The following is a 21,466-nucleotide window of genomic DNA, read 5'->3' as shown; positions in this document are numbered from 1 at the left end:
TAAACTGTTATATCATTTAGTTCATTTGTGTCACTTTCTGTAATTTCCCCCAATATCTTATTACCAGTAAGTACTTTCCCAACTCCTACTGCCAGGCAAAAATGAAAGCACTATTAGTTAAGAAATGATTGAGGTGGCTTGCTCTAATCAAATTAAACCAGCCAAATGTTCCTTTCAAAGGTAACTGTCTACTCAGCAGCTGTATGCAAACTACCAGATCAAATGTGGAGGGGGGAAAAAATAAAGATGCAAAATCCTCCCCCCTCTTTCCACAACTCCCATTTACACTATAAGTGAGAGAAACAAAACCCATGCACAGGGAAATGCATTCACACAACACTTGGGAGAAGAAATGTGCTAGTCTGGGAAACATTAAAGCTGACACGGCCAGTATATGTCATGATAATTCTGAGAGGGGAAATTCCTCAGAAATATTAAACAGCAACAGATACTCTGAGTCATTACCCAAGCAAGTTTCATCTGTAGAGTTTCATCTACATATGTTAAGACTACCCAATGTTTCATGGCAATAAATAAAATATGCCCCATTTTAAAGCAAGTCTTTTCATTCTGCTGAGGTTAGATTAACAAGATTCAAATGAAATGATAATGACTCATTTTATATCTTACATAAACAAACATGGGGGATGCCTACAACAACATGGGCACACCAAAATCTGTTTTCTTTTCCTATTGTTCTCTGTTCAGCAGCCCCACCTTCTATAGGAATTGTAGAATTGTATTATAAAGCTAAAAATGACTTTTTAAAACTGTGTGACTTTCTGATCATAACCTACATGCACACTTGGTTATATTAGTCAGGTTCCTTCCCAAATTAGTTGACTCAGTTTTTCAGTGGAAACCCCAGGATCAACAAAAGAGTTTACAAGAATTAAAGGTCTACGTGTGCCCTTTAACTTTTATTAGAAATGACTTCTGCTGTGGTAACTTCACTGACAGTGACACAACAAGTGTAGGTTTATTTATTTATTAAAAATTATACACCACTTCATTGTAAAAAAAAAACCCCAATCCACTGTCCACTCAGAACAGCTCTTTGGGGTCCCAGAGGTCTCAGATATCTCTTCCCCATCACCTGCTACCTGATTACTGCATCTGAGTAAGCCAGGTATTGATCCTGGTAACTTCTGCATGCAAAGCTTCTGCTCTGCTACTGAGATTAGGTCCCTTCCAGTTTAGGACCGATCCCCTAAAGTCCAACTCCCAGCCCATATCAAGCTGGTTGTGTTCATTTACTATCATGCAGAGGGCTCGTGATAAATCCTGTCCCTGGAAATTGTCAGAAAATAATACTTTCTGTGGCATGATAAAAATGGGATTCTGTGCCCTTCTGTTACTTGGCATAGATCTGGCAGTCCAACATAAGATGGTGTATGATAATTTGGAAAATATATATTTATCTCTTCTAAAATCAGGAAAATATGTGTGTGTTGCCAAGTACACTAATATATGTAAAAATCTCACTGGCCTTGCTCTTATATAATGGTAAACCATAGTTAATAGCTAGCTCTTGGTCACTTGGTTCCATCCTACTGTTCGACTGTGGAACAGACTCCCACAAGAGGTGGTGGACTCTCTTTGCTTTGAGGTTTATAAACAGAGGCTGGGTGGCCATCTTTCATATATGGTCTAGCTGAAATTCTTGTATTTCGGGGAGTTGGACAAGATGACCTTTGGATGCCTTCCAACTCTACATTTCTATTATACTATGCTCATGCTCAGAGAAAATAAACCATGACCCTTGGCTTAGCATTATGTCTGAACCAGGCTTCTGGTTGCTTTTACTCCCAAAGAATCAGGATCTATAGCCAAGGTTTGCTCTTGCCTTACTAATCATGGTTTGTTAGAGTAAAACAAACCACAATCTCTGGTTCGGTTGTAATGCTAAGCAAGGGATTGTATTTTGTTTCCTCTGCACGCTAGCAAAGAGAAGACAAAGCAGCATTAAAAGGTGTGTTAACAACAAATAACAGCAAATAACAATTAGCTATGGTTTACCATGACATGCAAACTGGACCCCTGAAGTCACTGGCACTAATTCACTTTAGTGCTAAAAGCTGTATAGCAGAAATGATCTTAATATCAATGTAGTTATTTATATTTATTTGTATGCAGCTATTATGTCAGTCTACCACTTTTATGAAAAACCTATTGTAAGTCAGGAACTATGGCAGTTAATTGAGAAGCAATTTGAGTTTTGGCCATATGAAGATTTCCTTTTAAAACCTTTTTCTCATAGGAAAACTTAAAACCACACTACACCATTCTCCATGGAAACTGACAAAACATTTTCTCCCTATAAATAGCAAGTACTTTTCAGCTCAAATGTATAGCACTTCAAAATGTTACCAATGCTTATTTCATTACAACATTATTGCTATTATAATATGGAACATATTTATTGAATAATTTATCTAAGCAAAGGAATGTCTTCTTTCGGTTCAGGAAAACTCTATATATTAATTACATATGACTCCTGTGCCTTTTAAGCCCATATGTATAATATTTTAAAACCACTTGTTCATCATTGCATCAAAATGTGTGGAGTTTACGTAGAGAACACAAAGTAAAGCACACATATGTTTTGCTGACAAATGGAGTTTTAAAAAATGCATCAAGAGTAATGATTCTTCTTAATTCTAAGAAAGCTTGCTAGCCATTTGGGAGGCACTACCGTCCTATAGTGATACAGACAGATGTTCCTGCACTCAGCAGTGTCAAATTTCTTTTACTGTAAATGACAATCCTAAATACCCTTAAACCAAAAAAGATAAAAGGCTCTGATTTGCTACTCTTTCTTGGACTATGTCAAGGAATTTACTGTCCTGGACTGCCTGTATATATTATGGGAATGTCAAACAGGCAAAAGGTAAAGGTAAAGGACCCCTGGACAGTTAAGTGCAGTCAAAAGCAACTATGGGGTACAGCGCTCATCTCGCTTTCAGGCCGAGGGAGCTGGCGTTTGTCCACAGACAGCTTTCTGGGTCTTGTGGCCAGCATGACTAAACCTCTTCTGGTCCCAACGGGACCATAGCTGCCAAGTTTTCCCTATTCAGCATAAGGGAAAATCCCTTTAAAAAAGGGATAACTTGGCAGCTATGCAACGGGACACAGTGACAGAAGCCTGAGAGCACGGAAATGCCATTTACCTTCCTGCCACAGCGGTACCTATTTATCCACTGGCATGCTTTTGAACTGCTAAGTTGGCAGAAGCTGGGACAGAGCAACGGGAGCTTACCCCGTCGTGTGGATTCGAACCACAGGCTTGGGAAAGCCCAAGAGGCTCGTTGCCTTGTTGCAACTTATTTAGGGAGTATATGGTTAACTAGCTACGTCTTCAGGCATCTGCAATTGCATGTGTGCAGTACACAACATCTATCCTTGTGGGAGGGGAGAAAGTTTATTTGCGCAAGCATAAATCCTTGCACTAATGGAACAATTTACCTACTGCTACATTAGATACAACCCAATTGAATTATCATTATAATATAAATGCCCATGCTCATTGCTGTCCATTTAACATGTGGAAGAAAGGTTGACTGTATGAAAGCAGTTGTCTTCAAAAGGCACAAGATCACATGAAAGAACTGCTTTGGATCCAAGATGACAGTGAAACCTTGCTATGGGGTCTTATGAACAACACTGAATTGGCATAAAAATCAGTCGACGTGTGCTACAACAGCAACCATAAGGAATTCAAAGTTCAACAGCTGTGCAGGCAGGGGTAGGAAAACCTACCACAGTAACAATTAACTTCAAAAAAGAGAAAACCACAAAATGCAGACATTAGTTAGAAGATAATTAAAGGGACAGACAAAAAAACAGCCATGCCACTTAAGATGCTTACAACAAATGTATTTCTCCTAATGTTAAAAGACAAAAGGCAATCCCAGAAGGAGCCACCATGGCAAATTTTAAAAGGTCAATAATGTTATTCTGTTTCTTTATTTACACTGTTCGACTAACTAGACTTCCACAGCGGCTATATATGCCATTCAAGATATTCTGATCAAGGCTCCAGGCAGAAAGAAGAAATACTGTCAGCTTCTTCCCCATACAGCAAGGGTGCTAACCACCATCTAAAAAGGGATGTCAAATATTGGTTAGGAATGTAAGTGATGAGCTTGGAAGTCCCTAGTGCAAATGTCAGCTCAGCTGCTGTCTCTTAGACTTAGCCTCAGACGGTATACAGTAAGGGAATAATTATGGTGACTGTACAGAGTTGTTGCGAAAATTATATGTGAAATACTTTGAGCACTTAGGAAAATCTCTCTCTAGCTCTCCATAAATATATAAATAACACACACAAACAAACACACATATTTGGGAGGCAGAGAAAACACTTATCTTCATGTCTTCCATGCTCTTTCGATTATGCTTTATGCAATTTTCTTTGATTCTTCACAGAACATCCTCTAAGGATCAAATGAGGGTCTTCAAGAATCCCTGCCAATCTACATCACAAGGGTCATCACTTTTGAGTGCCCCTCCTGAACAGTCCCTTTTTTGGGTAATTTTTTTGGTGTGTGTTATCATTCCATGTATCTAAAACAGAAACGAATGGTACTTACTGAGTCCTGAGGGGTTTGGCACATTAACCTATCAGGCACCAGCAACACCCAACCTCAAAGCAAAACTTTAACCAGTATGTATGCCAAGAACTGCCCATCTGTTTCAGAAGTCTGGTGTGGCTTGACAGGAACAGTGAGAGAAGTTGTGTCATCATTCAGACAAAGCCACACCGCAAGGCAGCTTTGTCAACCTGGCACCCTCCAAATGGTTTAGATTGCAACTCCCTTCAGCTTCAGGTTGCGAAAGCTTCTGTATGGTCATCACACCACGTGGGAAGTGATTGGTGATGATAGTGAGAGGCCATCACTGGATGGGAGAGGTCCAACCATATTGCTGGCACACTTGACAGGAAACAATATGGTTCGCAAGAGCTCTATAAAACCATTTTCTTCAGCTCCTGTGGCATTTTTTTTTGAAAGTTGCACAAAGAATAGGAGCAATACTTGTTGGCCTCCCTAGAGGTTGTACTCCCATGTTTTAGGAGACATCATTAGTAGTGCAATATCTCAGGCAGTCTGATTCATGATTTTGGAGCTGAAGCTGATTTTCCGAAGTTGGTGCCTTGGGAGTTAACAAAAAAGGGGGGAAAAGATAGGTTGTTTTCCCAAAAAAGAAATTGTGCACCAAGTGTTTTGTGAGTTTAGAAATCACTGCTTCCATCACACATAGCTAATTTTACTAGAAATAGCTACATATTCCAGTGTTTTGAGCTGCTTCCTAAGAAACAAGCACAGAGCTCAGATTACTACATTCTAGTATGGCTTTTTTGTGTACCCAAAGCTGAGAGAATAACTCCTCAAAACATTTAACACAATATTTCTAGGAGAAAACTAAGTTCCAAGAATCAGGTGGAGGGGAACTACAAACATTTTTGCGTAGGTTCTGCCTATAGAACTTGAAGACACTGAACGCTTTAAACTTTCAGTGACTACGTTTAATTGAAATACAAATTACAGTACAATTTTTGTTATGACCTATGGTCCAAACAAGTAAATTCTCTATTGAAAATGTAGCAATTTAGCTGAAAATATCCCAGTTCTGAGTCATATTCTATAAATGCAGATTCTAGTATATGCAAGCTAATGGAGCTGAATGCAACAAGTATAATCAGAAGAATTCTTACAGATGCATTACAGCAGGAAATACTCTTAATTTTACACACAGGAATTTCCTGAATCCAATATGTCATTTATTCCTGGCAAAGTCTCTCCTTTGTCTACGTATACTTCCATGTTTTCCGCAAGCAGAGCAGCAGTAACTTACATAACTAGTGGACATATTTGTGCCAGATTTATCTACTGTGCACAATAAAGGCTAATTAAGCATTTCATCTTCTCATTTGAACTCTGGGCTGGATACACTAAGTTTATCTTACTAAATACATTTGAAATGTCAAGATTCTTAAAAAAGAAAACACAGTAAGATGTGCTTATGTCCATGGTATGCCAAACAGACATTTAGACAAAAGACTGATTGGTTTTCTATGTAGGGGAAAGGTGAAACACAGAATATTTACACCCGGACAATTCTTTCCAAGGGAGCTCATAATGCTCTAAACTGCAGATTCTGTTTCGAATGTTTCTAGGGTCAGACTGATTACATAAGGCTGCTTATGTTCTGCACGTACCTAGGCGATAGAGTTGGTATTTAGGAAAGCTATATGAAAGCCCCATAGATCACTGAAAGAACACTTGGTTTACATGCAGAAGGTCCCATATTTAATCCCTGTTACTTCCATTTATGAAAATCAAGTAGTAGGTAATGTGAAAGGCCTGTTGGTAGCTGATGCCAACTACTAGTCAACTACTGCCACACTTGCAGAGAACATTTCTTCAAGATCCTATGCAGAGAGCTTTCTTAGTCCTGCTACCTGAGGTTCTTCCAGGAATTAAAACATAGGAGTTCGTTCTGTGCCTTATCTTGGTGAAGTGATCTTGTTGATGTAGTTAACATCTGTAGTCCAAAGCTCCATGATGTGCACAGGGACCTGGGGATCCAGCACTTTCACCCCATCAGGGCCATCAGATTGAGGATTATGGCAAGATGGATACTCAGGCCTCATTTGATTATTTGAAAGGGCAATCTGGTATTTAAGTAAATGGCTAAAATCTAAAAGATATATAACAAAATAAGAGGATTATGAAGTTACCTAAAATAAGAGAACACCCAAAACTTAGTTGGATACTACGCTATATGATCCAAACAGGGTTGCCCAAACTTGGGTCTCCAGCAGATTTTTTTTTTACTACAACTCCCATCATGCCTAGCTAGCATGACCAGTGGCCATGAATGATGGGACCTGTAGTACAAAATAACAACTGGAGACCCAAGTTTGGGAAACCCTGATCTAAAGATATGGAAGAAAGAGGGTAATAGAGAATGACATAAGTTGTTGCAATATGTTTTCTCTTCTTTATTTTATTATTATTGAAGATTAATGCTACAACCCTGAGATACTTCCTCACATAATCAATTAGTTTTAAGATGATGGGCCTTCTAAAGAAGTGGTTTGGTAGAAAAGAAAGGTGCTAATCGTATTTGGATTTCAGCAAGACTTTTAACTTCCTACAAAAGCTTGATATATATGAGTATAAGGTAGATGAACAGTTAGTTGAAAACTGAACTCAGAGAGTAATAATTAACAGGTTTTAACTAGATTTGTACTCTACTGAAATCAATGGAGTTTGATCAGCAGCAGTACTGGGTGGGATTAAATTATTTTTTGCACAAAATAATCCCATCCACCATCTTAAACAAAGTACAGTTTACCCAGTCTTCCTAATGACAAGACAGAGCTTTCACTGAATCTAAAAAAGGCAGAAAAAAAGGGTTTTCAAACCTACTTGACTTTGCACATATAAAATTACTTTGTAAACACAAATGTTACTGTTTATCTTAATGGATTCCAAAATAACACACTCAATGTGAAGATTTATTATGGATTAATTATATACTTGAGAATTGCTTAGATGTCACAAAAACTCCCAAGCCTGATTCTTTCCAAATTCTATCATGATTCTTGGTATGTACGGGCATGATTTTCTATGATTAATCACCATTCAAACTTGAACCTCACATTATCACATATCTAACATGTTACTCATCTGAAGAAATGTATGATTAAACGTACTGAGACTACACCCATGAAAGTGGTCAACGAGTCCTCTTCTCCAGCTATCACAATTACCAGCAAGAACACAATGAAAATAATGTAGATTTGAACACACAAGGCTGTCTGGTTGCTGACAGGCAGCCTTGCACTGTTTTGAACAAAACAAAACTAAAGTTGTCATATATCAGAGCAGCAATAATGAAAATAAGTCAGTTCTATTTTCTGACTTCTCCCACAATCACCCAACTTCAGAGTGATGAAGGACAAGAATTGCTGACAGAAATGGGTCTACCATAGTGGACTAACAAGTAATGGCTCCTTTGGGAGGAAGGACGGAGTATGAATTTATTTTAAAAATTAAAAAGTAATGTACTTCCAGGCCACATACAACTGAATTCTATACCATCTGTCAATCAATAGAGGTTCTGTTTCACTAGATGGCTTGTGTCCAACACATTTGCCAGACCACCACCTATCCCATGACCAACCATGATTTTAAGGTATGCTTTAGACCGATCCTTAGGCACACTGAGACATGAAGGGCAAGTCTGAGCATCTTTTGGAAATGTTGTTTTTAAATCAGGCAGAGATTTTGGTGGCCTGAGTTAAGGTTGCAGCTGAGCAAGATTTCAACCTTTAATATTTTTATTTACACGTTCATTTTGAATTTTACATATTACTTTTAACATTTTAAGCATTAGAAAGCTACTTAACCAAGAACAAATTCTGAGTTTTCTAAAACTGCAGAATTGTCCTGCCTAGTATAAAAGATTCTTATTACCACATAGGCAGTGTTTAGTAGCGCTAGAATAGCACCAGCTTTTACTAGGCACAACTAATACCCAGGACAAAAGAGCTTCTCTCTCTCTATTCTTCCTTTTTTGTGCTCAAAAAGATCACAGCTTACATGTGGCTCCATGCCCATCCACTCAAATACTTAAGTCACACACCTATGCCTCTGGAGATGGATGTTTGAATGCGTGGGAGGCAGAGCTCAAGAAAAGGTGGGTTAGGCAGGTTGGCAATATATACACTTGAACAAACTTCAAATTCATTCCAGACAGCTATTCTAGTGCTCAACCAAGCCACATACCCCAAACATGATGCTCAGAACACCCAAAGTGTATAACTGGGATACAGTTGGCCATATGCCTTGCCACCGCCCCCCGCACCTTCCTCACCTGACCACGTTGGGATGCTCAAATGTTTCCAGATGCTTCAATACAGCCACCTCACGTATGGTGGAAAGTGGCATCCCCTCTTCGCTTGTCTGCACCCGCACCCTCTTCAGTGCTACAAAACGTCCACCATTCTTCAGGTCCCGGGCCTTGAACACCTTCCCATAGGCTCCTTCACCAATCTCAGCTACACATTCATATTGTTGATCAGCTAGAGTCATGCTGTCCTTCTCCATGGTGACACCGCTTTCCTTCTTCCCCAGTTCCTTTCTGTGGTGTTTCAGGTGCTGTGGCTGTTGCCCTCGTTCCCTATGTGCAAATCAGCCCTTAGTTGATATTGGAACAGGGTGTCCAGATATTTTGACAGATGGACCAGCCTGCAGGATAGTTCTTGCACCCTTCCAGAACTGTAGTAATGCCCACGTGAGCCTTCTTGCTTAGCCAGTGGCAATTATCTGGTAGTCTTTGGAATCATTATCTTTGTAAAGCTAATGAGATCTAAGGGACAAAAAAACAACCACCAAAGAGAACATAATTAGTATTAGGAGTATCTCTCCACCGGCTTCCATCATAGAATATTGCCGTTAAACACTTCGTCTGCACATTTAGTTGGCATATGTAATACAGCTGGCTTGCACACATTTAAGTGAAATGAACCCTTTAAGCAGTGCAATTACAAGAGGCAGATCAAGGGGACAGAATATTTGTGTTCTGTGAACTGAATTAAGTTAAATGTTACACTTGGACTTTTTATAAAAATTAAGAAATGTGCATTCTGCAGTTCATTCAGAATAATTTAGTCTGGTTCCAGAAATAAACAACCATCATTAAAAACATGGCGGGTAAAGCAGCAGCAGATTAAAAAACAAGCACAGCAAAATGGCAGAAAACTCACAAATCAAAGGCACATTGAAACAAACAAGTATTCCATAGATAGCAAAAAAAGAAAAGAAAAGAGAGGTAGCCTGACAGATCTCCATAGGAGTTTATTCCACAGTCTCGGTGCACCAATTAAAACACCATGTCAGGAATGCCTGCTTGTCTGATCTCAAGTAAGAAACTGGCATGGTATTTAAAAGAACTGGTAGTGTTAGGCAGGTGTGGGGAGGTATGTGTGTCTCATTAGGTCTTCAACTGGTAATAGAAGACCTAAAGAATCCTAGACATATTTCTGTGCTTCAGCAGATGCAACTGCCTGTTAACAAATTGTTCTCTTGCAAGTAAGTTTTTTAAAAAGCTTTTCCATGTTGTACAATGCTATGCTAGAGAGAAATTCCCATCCTTGCCCTAAACCTGTGGGTTGGCTGAATGGCACAGAAAGTATTGCATGGCTAGGAGGCAATTAAACATGCTTGACTGGATAAGCAGTAGTTCCTGGTTCCATAAAGATAAACCATGGTTAGCTGAAAATGGAAGCAAATGTTTCTAACCTCCTCCACACAGCTAAATCTAGATGGGGAGTGATGATGTACAAGTTCAAGGCTAACTGAGGTTTGCTGTTATAACTGAATTCACAGACAACCAACAAAGCACAGTTAGGGTCACTGCTCTGCCTCAAGGGGACTGTCCAGCAATGACCAGAACACTAAGTCAGGGGATACAGTGTTACCAGCTAAGGAGCCAGACAAAGTTCCTGGGACTAAGCCAGATGTTGGTGATCAGATCATTAAACCTAGCAAACAGGTGCCCATTGAAAGAGCTCCCAAAAGCATCCTCACCTGGTCTGAGGAACCAAGTGCCCCCCACTATCACACCAGAACAATGGTGCAATATATTTTTGGTGGTTCAAAAACATTCTTATATTAAGAAACATGCCAAGTGGGAGGCCATAGAAAGCAGGAGAAGTGTCTGTCTTCATGCTAGAGTTGGCCCTTTAAGAGACTCTGTTTTCCACAAGGGGATAATTACCTTTTATCCACACTCTCCATGTCCAAGTAGATTTTTTCAGGGAAAGCTCTGGGGTGAAAAAAGGGGTACTTAGACACAGAGCTTTAAAGCATGGGCCTGTGCCTGGAAAGTGTGGGGCAAAATTTTAAGTGTTGATACGCCCTTAGCTAAGATGGAGTGAACTGCTGCTTCCAACCATTGTTGGAGCGAGTTGCTCACTGGAGCTATCCGTGGTGCTGCAACAACCAACCTGTGTTGCTGTCTTTCCCAATGGACACCTCCCAAGTCCCGACCAGATAGAAAATTAAGCAGACAAGCACCACTAAACCATGGTTTGCCTAGTATTTGCCTGGAAGTTGAAACCAAAATGTGGGTTTCCTGCTACATCTAAGCCAAGTCACAAACACAAATCAGCAATAAATATACAAAAATATATTTAATACACCAGGGAAAACAACAGCACAAGCTGTACCCTTAAAACCCCAAAGGTTTGATGAAATAATTTTTTTAAAAAGTCCACCTAGCCTTTAACAAACAAAGAGAAAGACCTCTTGGAATTCAGGTCCAGGGTCACTACAGAAAAAAGAAAACAAACCTGTTTCTTGAGAAATACAACCTACCATCCAGAATGGACAGAACCTGGATGGCTTCATCTGCAGGTTTCAATTCTCAAGGGACAATACATGGAATAAGACACTTCCTGGGATAATCAGAATACTGTGTTTTAGGGCTTTATAGGGCAAAACCATCACCTTAAATTGGGCTAAGAAACAAATTGGTAGCTGCCTAGTGCCTCATGCCAGCTAAAGTTTCTGAAACATCCTCAAGGGTAGACCCATGTAATCTAATCAGCAAGTCAGTATAACATGCATGACAAGTGTCCAGATCCACCAACATGTACTCAGACCAAATACAAAGGAGTTTGGCTTGGATTTAGTCTAAGACCATTTCAGCAACTGCTTGTACAACTGGCAGTACAGTGGAACCTCGGTTTATGAACACCTCGGTTTATGAATTTTCGGTTTATGAACGCCGTGGACCCATCTGGAACGGATTAATTCACTTTCCATTACTTTTAATGGGAAAGTTCGCTTCAGTTTATGAACGCTTCAGTTTATGAACAGACTTCCGGAACCAATTACACCCATGTTTCAGTTTATGAATGCTTCGGTTTAAGTACTTCGCGGACCCGTCTGGAACGGATTAATCCACTTTCCATTACTTTCAATGGAAAAGTTCGCTTCAGTTTATGAACGGTTACTCCGCGGACCATCTGGAACGGATTAATCCACTTTCCATTACTTTCAATGGGAAAGTTCGCTTCAGTTTATGAACGCTTCAGTTTATGAACAGACTTCCGGAACCAATTGTGTTCATAAACCGAGGTACCACTGTACTTGACAAAATTTTTAGGACACATGGCTCACAATGACCATGAGTACTTAAATTCTGAACATGCATTATTAGCTAGCCAGATATAAAGTTTCATTTTCTGAATCATGCAATTGATTTTTCATTGATTATATAATCCTTATCCCATTTTGTGAGCTACTCACAAAAAGCTGTACCAGTAAAGCATGAATTTTACATTAATATTATGCTCTTTCAGATTAGGTAATATATAATTGCTGTTATACCCAGGTGGCGCTGTGGGTTAAACCACTGAGCCTAGGGCTTGCTGATCAGAAGGTCAGTGGTTCGAATCCCTGCAATGGGGTGAGCTCCCGTTGCTCGGTCCCAGCTCCTGCCCACCTAGCAGTTCAAAAGCACATCAAAGTGCAAGTAGATAAATAGGGACCGCTCCGGCGGGAAGGTAAACAGCGTTTCCATGCGCTGCTCTGGTTCGCCAGAAGCAGCTTTGTCATGCTGGCCACATGACCCGGAAGTTGTCTGCGGACAAACGCTGGCTCCTAGGCCTATAGAGCAAGATGAGCGCCGCAACCCCAGAGTCGGACACGACTAGACCTGATGGTCAGGGGCCCCTTTACCTTTACCTAATTGCTGTAGTTCCATTTATTGGATTGAAAACTGAATATAATATTGTGTTAATTTTATCATTTGTGGCTAAAAATGGAGCACAATCCAAGCAACGTTAAGCACTGTTAAATCTTACTACTTTAAGTGGGAGAAATTTAATCATGGCAGAGTGTTTAACATTCCCACTGCAGCCTACAAGACTTTTAATGCTGTATCTTGCCCTATTATGATAAACATTCAGCAATCCTTTTTGTATCCTCCTCTGGATTCATGTAAAAAAAAATTGTTTTTATGTAAACCATTCAGAGATTTTTTTACATAGTAAGTGGTATTTTTTTTAATACAAATACAGTGGAACCTCGGTTTATGAACACCTCGGTTTATGAATTTTCGGTTTATGAACGCCGCGGACCCATCTGGAACGGATTAATTCACTTTCCATTACTTTTAATGGGAAAGTTCGCTTCAGTTTATGAACGCTTCAGTTTATGAACAGACTTCCGGAACCAATTACACCCATGTTTCAGTTCATGAACGCTTCAGTTTAAGTACTTCGTGGACCCGTCTGGAACGGATTAATCCACTTTCCATTACTTTCAATGGAAAAGTTCGCTTCAGTTTATGAACAGTTACTCCGCGGACCGTCTGGAACGGATTAATCCACTTTCCATTACTTTCAATGGGAAAGTTCGCTTCAGTTTATGAACGCTTCAGTTTATGAACAGACTTCCGGAACCAATTGTGTTCATAAACCGAGGTACCACTGTACATTTCAAAACTTGTTAATGCATATTTGGATGAGGACTGGATCATTTCTAAATGAAAAAAATATGATAAACTTATGGAATCCAGATAGTAGTACAGATAGATAGATTTTTGTTCTTTTTGGTGCCACAACCAAATTAAGATTGAGGAATTAAGGAAAAATGAAAACCTAGAGGTCACTTTGCTTGACCAAAGTAATCAATCAAAGCTGTGGCAACAGCAGGCCAAGTCCCTATCTCTTAACTTAAGAGTTGTTGTGCAAGATCAATGCTTAATTATGACTGGCTACAGCAAATCCATCTTTCAAGTAATGAATAGCAACAAATTTGTTTACATACAGATCACAACTTTCCTTTATTTTCAAATACTAATGATTAACCAAAGCATAACCAAGTATCAAATACTATTCATAATAGCCAATCTTAATCTTATCATGAAGGCATAGCTGCCAAGTTATCCCTTTTTTAAAGGGATTTTCCCTTATGCTGAATAGGCTTCCTTGTGAGAAAAGGGAAAACTTGGCAGCTATGCATGAAGGAGCCATTTTGAAAAACAATTATTAGCATTCATTTTTAATGTAACAATTCTGAGTGTTGGCAACAAATTAAAATGGCCAACATTTTAAAATAAATTAAAAAACAGAAATCAAAACAGTCAGGTTTGGAAGACAAATTAGACAAAGCTAATGATGGCAATAAAACAACAACTTAGAAAAATATATACAGCAAGACTTTAGCATTAGGCCTATATTTCCAATATTCTTGGGTTATGCAGCTGAGTTTTTCCATCAAGGGTATATCTGCCTCTCCCCTTTTGCTCCTGGGCTCTTAGAACCCACCAGTGTTTAAAACTCTGGCTAAGCTTTCCCCCTGGTTTTTCCCAACACTGGCCCTGCCTTTCACCTCCCTACCAGAATTCTCTGCTTCTGGATCTACTAACTGGTGTGTCCCTTGTCCTTAGCTACTTTTCCTCTAATCTTGTTTTCACTCTTTTCTCCATACAGCTGCTTGCCTTTGCCATTTGTGCTAAAATACACAGCTTTCTTTTTAAGTATTGTGCATCTTTGCAAGTCTGTATTTCACACAAGTTTCTCCTTCCCTCAACCTTCTGCATCCTCCATCTAGTCTACCCTACTTCTGGGCTCTCTGACTTTTTGCCTTCTTATATCATTGGTTCTCTTCTCACTTTGTTTCCTTCCCACCTTTCACCTTCCCTTCCTAGCACCCATGAGTTGCCAAAAGATACTGCCTCCATGTAATGGATGCTGTCTTCCTTCCCCCCAATGAAGGCTTTCATTTCCCATATTTTAAGCTCAACTAACAGCACTTTGTGGCTGACAACTTCTTGAACAATTCAAAGGTTTATGAAGAGTCCATGACATCACAGCAGCTTATCCAATAGCTGAATGGCACATTTTAGCTCATTAGGAGTACAGTATCAAGTTAAAATCAAGTGTGCCTTCTTTGGAACTTTAGGTAAAACACTCAATTTTATCTCAAAGAAATATCTCTGTCCTGAACTTAAAGGTAAAGGGACCCCTGACCATTAGGTCCAGTCGTGACCGACTCTGGGGTTGCGGCGCTCATCTCGCGTTATTGGCTGAGGGAGCCGGCGTACAGCTTCCAGGTCATGTGGCCAGCATGACAAAGCCGCTTCTGGTGAACCAGAGCAGCGCACGGAAATGCTGTTTACCTTCCCGCTGTAGCGGTACCTATTTATCTACTGTACTTGCATTTTGCTGTGCGTTCGAACTGCTAGGTTGGCAGGAGCAGGGACCGAGCAACGGGAGCTCACCCCGTCGCGGGGATTCAAACTGCCGACCTTCTGATCGGCAAGCCCTAGGCTCTGTGGTTTAACCCATAGCGCCACCCGCGTCCCGAACTTAGCTTCAAGTAAATTCATGGCACTTCTATTTTAATCAACAGAAAAGAGAATGTTTAATTATTCCTTCCTATTTTGATGATATGGGGCTCCTGCCACCCTCCATTTGTTGATATGTAGACGACTGCTGTATAAATGCCACATGTTCCACCAAAAACAATTCTGGGAATTTTAATTTTATGAGCTTCTGAGGATCTTGATTACAGTTCTTTAGGCTTCACTGAACTAAAATTCCCAGAATTCTTGGAAATAAGAATGATCAAGCTTATAACGTGGATATGCCTTGTCATACCTTGTTCTACAGAGATGTCATCAGTGTGCTAGAAGGGGAAGAGAAAAACTAGAACTGTGATTCTACATATCCTTATCTAAGAATTAACCCTAATGAAAATAGTGGGATACTTCTGGGTAAACATGCATAGAATTGGGCTGCAAGTGTTTCAAACTGGGCAAGGACAGAAACATAGAAGAGGAACTCTTCCATGTCCAGTTCAACTGCTTTTTCAAAATATATTCCAGAACAGGATGAGGCATATGTTAAATTTTCACAAAGCCACGCTAAGAGCATTTTGCAAATTGTATGAAACATCCATCTGTACCATGAGATGAAAGGGAACTTGGTGAAGTGAAGGAAGGTTAAGAATAAGAACATAATAAGAGCCAGCTAGACAAAGACAAAGGCTTATCTAGTCCAGCTTTTTGTTCTCACAATGGCCAATCAGATGCCTGTGGGAAGCCTGCAAATAAGACATGAGTGCAATAGCACTCAGCCCATCTTCCATTCTCAGCACTCAGCCCACCTTCCATTCTCAACTGGTATTGAGAGGCAAGATGCCTCTGACAGAGGATGCAGAACATAGCCATCATGGCTAGTAGCCGTTGACTCCTACTAGAACTACAATAATGTTAACTGTTATGAAGCTAGATGAAGGTGCAAACAGTTCTAAGAACTGGGTAGATGCTACACACTGTGAAATGAGTAGAGAACATATCAAGATGGATATCTTATTTATATCTTATCATGGTGTGTTATAGAGCCCTGAAGTAACCAGCTGTTCAGGACTCCTTATGCAACTGCAGTAAGGCACAAAATATATGTAACAATGGTTTAACGTGTTGAAGAATGGACATATACTCTCATGAGAGAACTCAACTGAATGAACCATATTATTGGGTAGTTCTCCTATTGCACTAATAGCACGGCAGTTGCCACTTATCAGTGCCCACATTTTAGACTTGTTCACATATTGGTTTGTGGTAGGGATAACTCTTATCTCCAGAGAAACCACATTGTTTCTTTCTGGTGCTCACATATTTTGCTTACGAATGTTTGTGATAACGTTAGTGGTGTCAGTGTCTGAAAGTCTTATACCCAAATGGCTGTGACCACTCAGCAGCAAGGAAGATGCCATATGAAAAAGACAATAGATAAGTAACAACTACCAATTGCTGTCTAGTCATAAACATAAAGATCAATGTGAACAAAAACACAATGTGAACAAAAACACAAGCAAGACAGGACGATTACCATAAAAGACCCGCATGTTTAGGTGTTTGCCTCAACATTTTCCTTCTCTCTTCCCAGTACAATATTGATGAGTAGTAATAGTTCTGTCTGGAGCATGGCTAATACCTCATCTATATGTTATTTACCTTTTAGCGACAGCATAAGAAGGTATACTCTATATTTCAAAAGCTCACTTAGTAGAAAATTACTACGGTAATCACTTTCACCAACTTTCCCCCCCAAACTAAGACAATCGCATTCAGGTTGGATTTATTAGAAAAATCATATTCACATTTACTCACCAATTCTCACACATGGATGAGAACCAGCACACAATATAAATGCATTTATTGAAATAACTGAGATCTTTATCCTAGTTGGTACCTGTACTGAATTGATTTTATGTTTGTTCTGTTGTTGTTTTAAAATGTATATGTGATTTCATACTTGCAATTGTTTTAACTTTTTATATATGTATCTGTTTCATATATATTTCCATTATTTTGTAAATTGCTTTGCAAAGCAATTCATACATTAAATAAATTGTATTCCTCATCATCTTGGCAGTGAAGTCAAGCATGATTTAAATTGTGTTGGGAACAAAACTGTATTATTCTGAAAACTGGTCTTTGGAATGCTTAAATAGTGGTAAAGAGGATGGCATGCTAATTTTAGTCTTCACAGGTGACCACAACAGATCAATACAAAATTGAGACTTTTCTGTGGTAACTATAGACACTGTATTTCTGTTCTGAAATGCAATTATTTGACATAATTTTTTAAAACCTTCAATTATGTGATACAGTTCTTATTTTGACATATTATTTTAGCCCTACATTATCACTTCTATTTGGGGAATACAAAGCTGCCTTATGCCAACTAGCCCAATATTGTCTACTTTGGCAGGCAGCAGCATTCCAGAGTCTCAAGCAGAAGTCTTTCCCATCACCTGCTACCTCTTTTTAAAACTTGAGATGCCAGAGGTTGAATCTGGGACTTTCCACATAAATAGCATGTGCACTACCACTGGGCTATGGTCCTCTGTGAAAATAGTTTTCTTGCATTTCACATGTGAGGTTTACAATATTTTCATTTTTAGTAACATATTCCATTATATGACATTCGAAGATGATGTAACTGTGTGTGCGCATATATGTATGACCTCTGGCTTAGTTCTATTACCCGAGCTTTGGAAACATCTGAGTAACAATGACAACAGTTATTCTAGAGTAACTGCTCTATGGTAGCCTTAGCGCAATCTCACATGTGGCATGTGTAAAAGCACCTTTGAGCCTATATTTTGCTATTTGTCTAAATGCATCCATGTTTCTAAGGTGGATGCAAAACAGAAGCCTTTTTCAACCTGAATGCACATTCTTGCCAAAGTACACTTTACATCTGCATCACACGTGCAAGAAACAAAAAACAAAACAAAAAAAACCCCAACTCAAGACTTAGATAGGAAAATTATTTTTAAAGCACCCGGAAATATGCCAGAAACAACGAAAAACTGAGTACTGCCAGCAGCAGAGCTTAAATTTGAAATGTTAGGTGTACACTTCACATTATGCCTTCCTTGAGCGAGCATTATAGCGGCCAGCTAACCAGTTAGAAATTACAATTAATTAATTAATTAATAATTATTAGTTATTTATTTCTGCCCACAGAAATAAGTCCAGTCGTGTGAACAAGGTACCATCTAGCAAAGTGGCTGCTTACATTATTCCCACCCACCCACCCACCCCAAGTTATGGAAGTAACTGCTATGACCACCTGCGCCATTTTCAGATGGGAAGGCCAAAGAAAGTAAAAAGCCTGTTGAGCAGTAACATTTTGACAACCATCCCATAAACCTTTGGCCTATTGTGGCTATTTTATAGTGAGGCACAGGTACCCATGTGCATGTTAAACGCCTCTCCCTCTCTCTCTCTCTGTTATTCCCAGGTTATTTATTTATATTTATATCCCACTTTTCCTCCCACCACGGAACTTTCCATGCTGCCTCCAATCGAGGACACCCCTTTAGCTTCCAAGCAAGGTTGGCTGCTGCCTCGTTTACCTTCACACCATGCCCTGCTGGGCTTGAAATTGAGGTCCTGGCATTCTGACACGTACAGACACACACACATATAGATATATAGATATATACCATTTATAAACAAAAAACAAAAAACCTGAGGTGGACAAAACGAAAAGCGCCGCGTGCTCAGCAAAGCGAAAAGTGGCGACTGCAGAGGCGGCCGGTGGGGAGGGGAAGAAAAAAGCTCCACGTGCCCCCGAGCGAGCGAAGAAGAGGATCCTCTGAGGGAAGCGCCTTGTCAGCCAATAGAGAGAGAGAACGGGCCGGGGGAAGGCGGGGCCGCTGGGTGCCTCTGGGATGGAGGTCGCCCCCAACCGACCAGGCGGCCTCTGCCTGCGTGTCTGTGTGAGGTCGGGAACGCGGGGCGCGCGGGGAGAGCGCGGGGGGGACGACTGCGTGTGGGGGGTCGCCAAGGGGCGGGGCCTGCGGCTACACCGCCGCGCCTGCCTGCCTGAGGCGAGAGAGCCCGCAGCCCCGGAGAAGACTCGCTGCAAAGAGGAGCCGCTACCGGAGGCTGCAAACTGGCCGGTTGGCAGTGGAAAGTTACCGGTCTCTTATAAGAAACGCACATCCTGGTGCGGGGGGGGTGTTGTTGTTAATTCCCCCCCCCCCCGAGCTCCTTTTAGAGCTCTGTTAACATCGCAACTTGCCCCCCTCCCAAGTCACACGAAGAATGCATGCGCGAGCCTGGTGCCCTGCGTGCTCGCCCGGCCGCCTTGCAACTGCTCGGCAAAGGCGGGCGAGCCCCTTCCCTAAACATTTCGCATTGCATTTCCCCTAACGGGGGGGGGATCGGGAAGGGTGGGGGGTGGCCGAGTATGCATGGTAAGCGATTTCCACAAGAACAACGCCTCCCCGGGCGGGCGGGCAGCCCCCACCCCCAAAATACTCAGACCAGGGTCAAGACTCTCCAGAATGCCCGCATGAGTCCTCTTTCACCCACCCACATCCATGCATGCATGCACACACACCCGTCCTTCGTGGCATTTCATAGAAAACGTGCTCGAGGACCACCCCAAAGCAGCTCCCTTTTACAGCATGCACGCGATGGGAGAAAGGCAGAATAAGTTTTTTTCCTCCGGGATGGGTGGGTTGGGATCGATCCGGCACAATCTACAAATTAATAAGGCATGTCTGAAAGGCGGAGAGCGAGGTCTTGGGGCGGGGGGGGGGGAAGGAAAAGATTCCTGTTCCCACCCACTTTTCTCTCCACCCCCCACCCCCAAATAGGAAATTAGTGGAGCATTCAGTTACAGGGTCTACACAGGAGAGCACATGGGCACTTTCCAAAGTACCTGATATTGCTCTGGAACTGCCTCGGTCTTCAGAGGAAAACTCCCACCTAAAGTGATCTCCAGGAGAGCTGGGGTTTTAAAAAAAATGAAAAAGGTAGGGGGTGAAAGAATGAAAAAGAAAACAAAACAAGAAAAGATGGGGGAGAGGTTCCCCCCCCTCGTTTTTTTTCTTAAATAATCAGCATCTCATAAGAATGATGGGTCAAAGCAGCAGCACCGAACCGGATTCGAAGCGTTCACATGGTGATGGTGGCTGAGGTTGCAGGCTCAGGTCTCAGCAGGCACCGTGGCGGGGCCACACAGGTAGTCGCAGCGTCTCCTCTGGGGCTCTGCCTCTGCCCTGAGTTCGCATCTTCCGGCAAGCGGTAGGGCAGGCTGCACCTTAATGCACAGAGGATCTCGCCTCCTCCCCCCTCCTTGGGGGGGGGAGAAGAAGAAGGAGAGAGAGAGAGAGGCTTGTGCTAACTATTCTGGGGCTGATCAAAGCCTTGCAGCGATCAGTCTCCGGAGAGTGCGGGGCTCTTACACCAGCTCTCCACGCTGCCTGCCTGCTGCCACTCTTTTCCTGCCGCCGCCTCTCTCTCTCTCTCTCTCTCTCTCTCTCTCTCTCTCTCTCTCTCTCTCTCTCTCTCTCTCTCTCTCTCTCTCTCTCTCTCTCTCTCTCTCTCTCTCTCTCTCTCTCTCTCTCTCTCTCTCTCTCTCTCTCTCTCTCTCTCTCTCTCTCCCTCTCTCCCTCTCTCCCTCTCTCCCTCTCTCCCTCTCTCCCTCTCTCCCTCTCCCTCTCTCCCTCTCTCCCTCTCTCCCTCTCTCCCTCTCCCTCTCCCTCTCTCCCTCTCTCCTGTGCTCAGTCTGTCCTCAGTCTGGGAGTAGCAGCAGCAGGAGTAGAAGAGTTTCCCCCCACCTCGCCTCCACTTTTTTTCCCCCTCCGTTTCCCACGCTGGCTGAATGTGACTTGACCCCGTTTCAAAAAAGTTTGACATAGTGCTTCAACATTTCCGCATTCCTCCCCGACTACAAAGGCAGCGGCCGCCTCCTTCTGCTTTCTGTCTCTGCTCTCTGTCTTCACACTCAATGAAATCCTTCATGTGCTCGCTGCCAAAAGCAGTCACATACCGCAAGGGTCGCAGCAGCGAGTGCAACGGCCAGGAGCAGGCGCCCCGGGGCAGGGGCAGCCCGGGGGGGGGGAGGAGG

At 41.6% G+C, this 21,466-nt stretch overlaps 1 protein-coding gene across 2 annotated transcripts in view; it reads right to left on the bottom strand.

The window, feature by feature from the left end:
• Nucleotides 1–21,113, bottom strand: part of CDK6 (cyclin dependent kinase 6) — a 99,943-nt gene extending 78,830 nt beyond the window's left edge. Inside the window, exons 1-2 of one of the 2 annotated variants that reach the window (XM_035128715.3) lie at nt 20,276–21,113; nt 8,887–9,381 (exon numbers count right to left, since the gene is read on the bottom strand). In XM_035128715.3, the coding sequence (XP_034984606.1) occupies nt 8,887–9,119 (233 nt within the window). In that variant the 5' untranslated portion in view covers nt 9,120–9,381; nt 20,276–21,113. Of the gene's footprint in view, nt 1–8,886; nt 9,382–18,959; nt 19,197–20,275 lie in introns of those variants that run through there. The other variant, XM_088653586.1, reaches the window with a different exon arrangement.
• Between the last annotated feature and the right edge of the window lie 353 nt (nt 21,114–21,466).

Source organism: Zootoca vivipara, chromosome 11 (genome assembly GCF_965207765.1).
Source record: "Zootoca vivipara chromosome 11, rZooViv2.hap1.1, whole genome shotgun sequence".
NCBI lineage: Eukaryota > Metazoa > Chordata > Lepidosauria > Squamata > Lacertidae > Zootoca > Zootoca vivipara.
Note: the sequence above shows the minus strand (reverse complement) of the source record. Positions and strands in the feature narration are given on the sequence as shown.